Genomic DNA, 9,388 nt, shown 5'->3' with positions numbered 1-9,388 from the left:
TTTGAAAGCTTCAACATCCCCTCCCTTCTCCTCGAGCAACCCACGGGCATTTGATCATCATCCAAGCCAAAGGGGAGGGGGGAAGGGTAGGGGGAGATTGAACCTTGCCTGACTGGCATTGAGAAATTTGAACCAGAAGTGTCAAGACTTCCCATTAGAATACATGTGTTATATCATTGAATATATAGGTGTTTAAGGTACATAGTGCACGTTCGCTAACAAATGGCTCAGAAAAAAAAGCGCATAAGGTCTACGTTTTAAAGCTTGGTCAATGTGCTGAAAGTCACAGTTGCTAAGTATTTTGTTTTTTACATAAAAATTTGTGAAAAGTAAATGCCCAGAGGTTTGCTTTAAATTGAATGACGCTTAATTCTCGTCATTATTATTACCACTGTTGTCACCCACATTATTAGCATTATGATAACTTATAATCTCATCTTCTTTATTATCATTCTTATCATTTAAATCCTATCTATTTGTCGATGGGTAATATTGCTTCTGGTTTTTATGATTGCAAGATCTAGATCTTATTAACTCAGTAACTATCTAGATGTAATTAAAGCAGTAGACTTATAATTATGCCAACTCTCTCTGATTATCAGAGAGTCTCACAGAAAAAGAACTATACTCTGGGCCCCCCATATGGGTCATCAAACCATCAAGATAAAATAGGATTTGGGTCGGTTCCTCACAGAAATATAACATTTGAACTCCAGGTTTCCTATATCCAATGTTATTATGATTATCTTAGGATTTTTATCTCAATTTTCTTGATTGCACTTAGATTGTTTCAAAGTAGGGATTACACTTTCTTCTAAACAACAACTACAACAGCAACTGAGTCTGATTGGTTAAGCTTTCGACCAAAAAAACTCTCTTATAAGTTAACTGAGAAGGGTTTGTCCTGTGAGGAGGGAGGGGTGGCTGCTGATGTCATCTAAGGTTTTCAGGGATGGGTCAAGTCAGGCAGGTGCAAAAGTGGCTGGCACAAAAGAAAAAATCTGCAGATTTTAAATCTTCGGATCTTGGCAGCTCTGCTTACACACTAATTAACTACCCACAGAATTTGACAGAAATTATTTTCTATATATTTTTTTGCAGCCACGGCTGATTTTCACAGGAATCAAGGTAATGAGGCCTTCAAGAAAGGAGATTTCATCGATGCTATTCATTTTTACACCAAAGGAATTAAAGTGAACTGTAATGAGAAAGAACTGAAGGCCAAACTGTACAACAACAGGGCTATTGCACATCTTAAACTTGGTAGGATGATGAGAGCTTTTATATCCTATTTTTTTCTCTTTTGAAGCTATTGAGTTGTCAGTAGTAGTTTTCTGAAAAAGGTGATAATTTTGAATGCATGCCCAAAAAGAAATTCTCCGGAAAAGTATATATGCCTTATCTTGGCCTCAAAAATGCATAGAAGTAATGTACCTCTTACCCCAGATATCAATGAGCATCACAAGCTTTTCCTAAAATTGAGGTAAAGGTGGTGGGTTTGTTATATGTACAGCTAATCAGAGATATTTATTTCAAAAACAGGAAATCACCAGGATTCACTGAGGGATGTAGAAGCAGCCATTGAGTTAATGCCAACTTCCCTCAAAGCAATTATGAGAGGTTAGATATGTTAGCTGTGCTATAATAATAATAATAATAATAATAATGATAATAATAATAATAATAATAATAATAATATAGAACTCAACACTTTAAGGTTAAATGAGGTTAAATGAAGTTAAATCTTGTCTCAATTGACTTTCATTAAGAGGTCATGACCATCCTGATGTTCATTTGAATCCAGCTCTTGACTGCTGTGCCGTGACTTTTCATTATGATGAGAATATTAGTTTGAGTTAAATGAAGAACTCAATGCTGAATGCAAATTAAGGCAAAATTTTAGCATGAGTATTTTAGTTTTCTTTTGCTTATTGAGTTAGGTAGAGGTGTCAGATATGTTTAGTCCACTATTAAGCTGTTTTGAAAAGAAGGAAGGACTTGACTTAACTCAAAACTGTGAGAAAACTAATACCTCGTTTGTTCGTTAGGTATAACTCAACTTGAAGTGCTATTATACATGTTTTAATAATGTTACTAGAGACGGCATGAGTAAATCTTATTCTTGGTGAACTTCAAGCCTTAGTTTGAGTCACCTCCTAGGAATCAATTATTAACTCTTTGTCTTTGATTAAATCAAACAAGTTAACTCAAACTAAAGGGAAACTTAGTTAATATCAAATCAAATTTTTTATTTTGTATTATAATAAAGTTCGGATATAACGCGCGCTGTCATTGGTTGAAAGAGCGTGCTCTATGAGAGTATAGAGCATAGAGCTGAGCTAAAGCTGTCACGCCATCTGCCAACTTGTACTATGTTCCACCTTTTCCGGGACTTCTTTTTAGCTTTTTTCCGATAATTGAAAGTGAAATTTCGCAACAAGTAGGCAAGTAGCAACAGAAGAACCAAACAAAGGTTTGTGAACATACCAGGCGCCGTAATTTACGTTATTAAAATGTGAGCAGATACGAAAATCCTCAAAAGGAAAAACAAAATAGGCATTCCGAGTTTTGAAGATTTTCAAGCTCAGTTAGATTGCAAGCTTACGTACGGTAATAAAAATCAAACACAGCTAACACTCATATAGTATATAAAGTTCAGTGTTCAAAAACAAAACAGAACAAAACAGAAATGATGAAAAATATAACCAAACTGCCATAACTGTTAAAATTCATACTAATCACGAAGGTTTCTGAGCGAATATGATCATGCTGAAGTCCATCGCGGCTCGCTCATCATGGCGATCCCGGTCATCACTGTAAAGCAAGCTTCAGAAGCTACATCGGCCGCCCATCGAGTGAAAAAATAAGAGCTTGCTCTGATATCCTTTCCGATGCGTTGAGCGGAAAGTCACATCAGTCACTGCAGCCGAGTTTTGCGGTGCTGTCGTCCCGAGCGATTTTCATGTTCCGGTGAATTCGGCCCTCGTTCATTCGAAAAACACTCGCCTTGAACAGTTTGTTTTCTACCTTGTCATGTGAAAGAACTCGCGTGTTTTTGTGAGCCATAATTCGGCTGAAGTTCCCTGAAAATTTCACTTCAAGATTCTGTTTTAGAGACTTAAAAACTTCAGGAAAAAGTGTTAAATTCGACCTGCCGAACTATTTTAGTTTGTAAACTATCGTAGAATGTGAACTTTGATGGTTTTTGAACTTTGATGGTTTGACACTTTTGACAGCTTTTGTGTTGTACAGCCAATCAGGTTATTTGAACCATTCTGACAGGGATTCTGATTGGCTGATTGTAGCGTGCTTTATGAGAGTATAGAGCATGCTGACGACACTGTTGTTCGCTTTGGAAATAAAGTTTGTTTTGAAAATTGAAAGTAATTCTTGGGGAATTTAACAGATTCTTTATTATAAAACAAAAGGAGAAGCCTTGACTGTGCTCTGTTCTGTTATAAAGCACTTAGGAAGCGGCTAGAGCACGAAAGAAGTGTAGGGAGAAACACGAGACGTAGTCGAGTGTTTCTCCCTACACTTCTTTCGTGCTCTAGCCGCTTCCTAAGTGCTTTATAACAGAACAGAGCACAGTCAAGGCTTCTCTATTTTTTAATTATGATCGAAGTTGAAATTTAACCTGGTTCTAAAAAGGTTTTAAAACTAAAAATGTACTATAATTATAAAAATTATAAAAAGATGGGTTTATTTTTCTATTTTCACATTGCATTTCTTATATTTTATTTCTATCTCTTGCTGCAATTTAAATGTTCTTAGAAGTTTCAATTATCAAAAGCTAATCTAGCTGAAACCTAATAGGGCCTGTTCATTCTTTTCCCTTCAGTTTTTTGGTTTTGTTTTGTTTTCTGGTCTGTAATGATTTAGCTTTCAAAGGCTTCCTTTTCTTTTCTTGGAATTGAGCTATAGTAATTATTTGCTTCTTCGTGTTGTTGCCTACAGGAGCCACTGCCTGTGTTAAACTAAAGAGATTTAAAGAAGCAATCACTTGGTGTGATAAGGGATTAGCTGTATCCTTTCAAGTAATCTTTAATTGTTTACCATGGGTATGATGGAAATACTCCATAATTTGACGTTTCAAGGGAGAAAATGCAAAGAAGGGTATTAATTACGATGGCAACTTTTCATCTCATACTTTTAGTGCGTGTGAGTAAAAACTGTGGGAAAAGTTAATACCTTATGACTCAATAGTGATATACTCCTTTTAGCCATGTCTTAGTCATAATATCCATGCAACAACTGGTACTTTAGTTTAGTTAAAAGACTAATATTCACCCAGTGTATACATATGTGGATAGATGATCTCTCTAAATCGAGTCAGAAAAAGATGCTTGGCAATGCTTATATATATTATGTTGATTTTCTTGCCTTTAAATTTTTTTTCACGACTCAGAAACTCGGAAACTTTCATTGTATTTTCCTATGGGCAAATATAACTTTGAAAGGCACATATCTGTGTTTTAGAGTCATTTCTTTCATTGCTGTAAAATGTTAGTCTGAACTTAAAGATGTATTAATTTAAAAATCAAGCAAGTGCTTCCCAAGTTTTGGAAACAAGGGGTTAACATTTGAGGTACACGCAGTGGAAAACGTTTTGTAATGCGTAGATTTATTTCGTACCTGACTTTAAGACTGATTGTTTATTAAACTGACATCTACCTTAACACAAGCCTTCCTGATAAGCCATTTTACAGTTGTTTACTTAGTTTCCAGGCCTTTGATTTGGAGTGAGGCTGAAGATTACCTTGATGAGAGAGATCAGTATCTAGTAGGTATAATTGCAAAGTAATTTGCATTTGAAAAGCAGTAATGTTGTATCATAACAAGGTAACCCTTAGCCACACTCCTGTTAAAGGGCTTGGGAACCAAGCACGCAACTATAAAAATGGACTATCAAATATCAATCCAGAAAAATGATCTTTTTTGTTTTTTCTACATTTTTAAACCTTAACATAAAAAAGATTGACAACAATAATAGGATTTTGTTGTCATTAAGACTTCAGTCTCTCAGAGAAATGGGAGATAAGTCCGTGGAGGAAAAATATCACATTAGCTATGACCATGTTGGTCCAAGTTCAGGTGATGTCAAGAAGGTCATTGACTTCTATAACTGGGAAGCCAAGCATAGGGAGGGTAACATGTTTTGCAATCTTGGCAATGCTAATATCAATCTGGGTAATTTAAAAAAAGCCATAGAGTACGACAACCTACATCTTAAAATAGCTAAAGAAGTAGGAGACAAGCATCGGGAGGGTAACGCTTATGGCAATCTTGGCAATGCTTATTTTAGTCTGGGGGATTTCAAAAAAGCCATAGAGTACTACAACCTACATCTTAATATAGCTAAAGAAGTAGGAGACAAGCATGGGGAGGGTGGTGCTTATGGCAATCTTGGCAATGCTTTTATTCGTCTGGGTGATTTCAAAAAAGCCATAGAGTACCACAACGTACATCTTAAAGTAGCAAAAGAAGTAAGAGACAAACATGGGGAGGGCCTTGCTTATGGCAATCTTGGCAATGCTTATAAAGGACTGGGTGATTTCAAAAAAGCCGTAGAGTACCACAGCCTACGTCTTAAAATAATTAAAGAAGTAGGAGACAAGCATGGGGAGGGTACCACTTATGGCAATCTTGGCATTGCTTATAAAGGACTGGGTGATTTCAAAAAAGCTATAGAGTACCACAACCTACATCTTAAAATAGCTAAAGAAGTAGGAGACAAGCATGGGGAGGGTAGCGCTTATGGCAATCTTGGCATTGCTTATAAAGGACTGGGTGATTTCAAAAAAGCCATAGAGTACCACAACCTCAATCTTAAAATAGCTAAAGAAGTAGGAGACAAGCATGGGGAGGGTTACGTTTATTGCAATCTTGGCAATGCTTATAACAAACTGGGTAATTTAAAAAAAGCCATAGAGTACCACAACCTACATCTTAAAATAGCGAAAGAAGTAGGAGACAAGCATGGGGAGGGTGGTGCTTATGGCAATCTTGGCAATGCTTATTCTAGTCTGGGCTATTTCAAAAAAGCCATAGAGTTTCAGAACCTAAATCTTATAATAGCTGAAGAAGTAGGAGACAAGCATAGGGAGGGTAACATATATTGCAATCTTGGCATGGCTTATTACAAGCTGGGTGAGTTAAAAAAGGCCATAGAGTACCACAACCTACATCTCAATATAGCAAAAGAAGTAGGAGACAAGCATGGGGAGGGTAACGCTTATGGCAATCTTGGCAATGCTTATTGCAGTCTGGGTAATTTAAAAAAAGCCATAGAGTTCCAGAACCTACATCTTAAAATAACTAAAGAAGTAGGAGACAGGCATGGGGAGGGTATAGCTTATGGCAGTCTTGGCGATGTGTATAGGACTTTGGGAGACTTGATCAAAGCCAACAAGTCATACAAGCTAATGCTCAACATTGCCAAAGAGGGAGAAGACAAACCCTTGGAGGCAATGGCCTACTCCTCGTTAGGATGGGTTTTGGAGATGATGGGTCGATTACCAAAAGCTGTTGAACATTACCAAGCTAGCATAACTTTATACGATTCCTTGAGAGTACTTCTAAAATCTAAAGATGAATGGAAAGTCAATTTTCGAAATCAGTATCAAGGTGTGTATACAGGTTTGATTAGAGTTCTCGTAGAACAATGTAATATCGTTGAAGCCTTATTTGCTGCTGAGAAAGGACGAGCTCAAGCTCTCAACGACCTCATGGAATCCAGTTTTTGTGGTGAAACTAGTCAGCACAAGAGAGGCGATGAAATTTTAGCAGTGTTAAAGAACGTTCCATCAGACACTGTCTTTCAGGCAGTGGACGGAACTGGCGTCAATCTTTGGGTTGTGTCCGAAGAAAAACAAGTTCAGTTAAGACAAAGTAAACTCAAAGGTTTTGTTTCAGAGAATAGTGGAGCTAGCCAGTCCTTTGAGTCGTTCATGCTCGGTGTCTATACGCAACTTGGTGTTGTTTCTGATGGGAGATGCGAGAATCGATCTTTGGATGCTTTGAGGGAGAGCTGTTCAAAAGTGGATGAGAAAACTAAAGAGGACAACCCTCAAGCTCCCATCGAACAAAACGAATCCTTGCGCACTTTGTATGATATCGTTATGAAGCCGGTGGCTGACCTGGTTCAAGGGGATGAGCTACTCATTATTCCCGATGGACCCCTGTGGCTCGTTCCTTACGCTGCACTCATGGATGGTAATTCTAAATATCTGTGTGAATCGTTCAGAATCCGACTCGCTCCTTCGTTAACAAGTCTTAGACTCTTTGCCGATTGCCCAGATGATTATCACAAAAGAAGTGGTGCGTTACTTGTAGGAGAGCCGTGGGTAGCCGAGGTTACTGATAGCGAGGGAGATGAATTCTTCGATCCGCTTCCGTGTGCTAAAGAAGAAGTAGAAATGATCGGAAAAATTCTGAATATCACGCCAATCACTGGCAAACAGGCCACGAAACGTGAGGTGTTGAAAAGACTCAGTTCCGTTTCCTTAGTTCACTTTGCGGCACACGGATGTATGGAAACTGGCGAAATTGCTCTTACTCCTGACCCAAAGCGAATATCTACTATGCCAAGAGAGGAGGATTACATTTTAACAATTAGAGATGTGTTAAATGTTCAACTACGTGCCAAACTTGTGGTGCTCAGTTGCTGCCACAGTGGTCAGGGCGAGATCAAGGCTGAAGGTGTGGTTGGCATTGCGCGCGCCTTTATGGGGGCTGGTGCTCGGTCTGTTGTGGTGTCCCTGTGGAAGATCGATGACGAGGCTACTCTCGAGTTCATGAAATACTTTTATCAACACCTTGCGGAAGGTAAACCTGCAAGTGAGTCACTGAACCTGGCCACGAAAAGCCTCAGAGAATCAGACAAGTTCCGCGACATCAAATACTGGGCGCCCTTTTTACTGATTGGAGATGACGTCAGTATTGACTTTATGGCAAAAGAAAGATAAAATTTGAATATAAAATCACATAAATCAATTATTTTTTCATCTCAAAAAGAATGACTCACGAACTTAGAAGTTTTAAATGTTTCTCTATTTTGACAATTTTTGGCTATTTTTCATAACCTTTTTACTTTTTCGTTAAATGGAACTTGAGATGTGTAACTTTACTTTTGTGAGGAAATAAAAACAGATTATTTCATAACAGTTTGATGAGTGGAATTGTCTTTCTTCTTACCTTAACAAATTTAATGCTTGTGAAGAAAACGAAATGTAACAAGGCTTCATTAATGAATGCGTGCAGTAGTTGAAGGCGATTAGGAAGTTTCCGTTTTCGCCAAATGACATTCAGCTCTATTCCTGTGTTACAATCAGGTGTATAGAAAACAATTTTTAAATTGTTTTCCATACAAAAACAAAAAAAGCTTTGAAAATCATATAAAAGCCTTTAAAAGGTTTTTACTTTTATATAACCAGGAGCTAGTACATCAGGTTTTAATTACGTCTATACTTTAAGCTTTTGATAAGCAAAGAAACAGTTCGTCATTTGCAAAGTTGGCACATTTTTTATTTCAAAAATTTGATCTTCAAAATTTTCAGCCGTACGTTGATTAAACTTGGATGGTTTTTCTACACCAAAAATTTCTTTGTTAAAAATTGAGATTATCTTTACTAAAAGTAGATTATCATTTTTTTTTCAATCCATTTTAATGCAATCTAATTCTATCACTGCCAAGATTGCCATTCTAAGCTTGATTTGAAGAAGTAAACATCCGAGATGATGTTATTGAATTTTGTTGACCATAAATTAGAGACATTAGATATAGTTTTAAGGGTGTAGCCAGCCTCTAGTCCCGTAGGCCCGGCCTACAATTATTTTCCACCCTCTTGACTTTGACAATATGACTCTTGCTAATGTTGAAACAAAAATTGAACTTTCTTAGGGAACAGGCCTTCAACAAGTCTAAAAGCTGGCTACAACCCTGATTTAAATCAAACGAGTTTGGTCAATTTTAGTCCGTTCTATGAAACACTTATGTATTAAGAGAATCACGACAGAGAGGTAAAAAATTGTCCATGTAATCTAAACAAGGAAACAACGAGGCAGAGCTCACTGTAACTGAAGTTATAGCTTTAACTTTTAATATGTGTGACAAGGTTGTTTTTTGTTGGTTTTAATAGGAAAATATTTACACCCATAAATTAGAGAAGCAATTGAAAAAAGCCATGTAGTCCTCAATGGGAAATAATATGGTGAAATGGTTCATAAATAAACGCAAACTAGTCCGTAGTTGAAAAGTTTCTGGGCTTCTGGAGAAAACTTTCACTGTTTGAAATTTTCCCTGTTGAACTTTTTTTCATGGCTTTCAATTTACCTTAGTATAATTTGAAGATGTCTGATAATATCTTTCTTAGGTTTAAGAATTTAT

At 37.0% G+C, this 9,388-nt stretch overlaps 1 protein-coding gene across 1 annotated transcript in view; it reads left to right on the top strand.

Annotated features, from left to right (window-relative positions):
• The window catches only part of LOC113681777 (uncharacterized), a 15,515-nt gene extending 7,359 nt beyond the window's left edge, over positions 1-8,156 (top strand). Inside the window, exons 3-6 of the mRNA XM_089193806.1 lie at positions 1,102-1,263; positions 1,543-1,620; positions 3,958-4,025; positions 4,977-8,156. Of these exons, the coding sequence (XP_089049932.1) occupies positions 1,102-1,263; positions 1,543-1,620; positions 3,958-4,025; positions 4,977-7,967 (3,299 nt within the window). The 3' untranslated portion in view covers positions 7,968-8,156. The remainder of the gene's footprint in view (positions 1-1,101; positions 1,264-1,542; positions 1,621-3,957; positions 4,026-4,976) is intronic.
• Positions 8,157-9,388: the final 1,232 nt, after the last annotated feature.

The sequence above is a fragment of the Pocillopora damicornis genome, chromosome 14, assembly GCF_964200805.1.
Source record: "Pocillopora damicornis chromosome 14, jaPocDami1.2, whole genome shotgun sequence".
Lineage (NCBI taxonomy): Eukaryota > Metazoa > Cnidaria > Anthozoa > Scleractinia > Pocilloporidae > Pocillopora > Pocillopora damicornis.
This window is presented reverse-complemented; position numbering and strand designations above follow the sequence as displayed.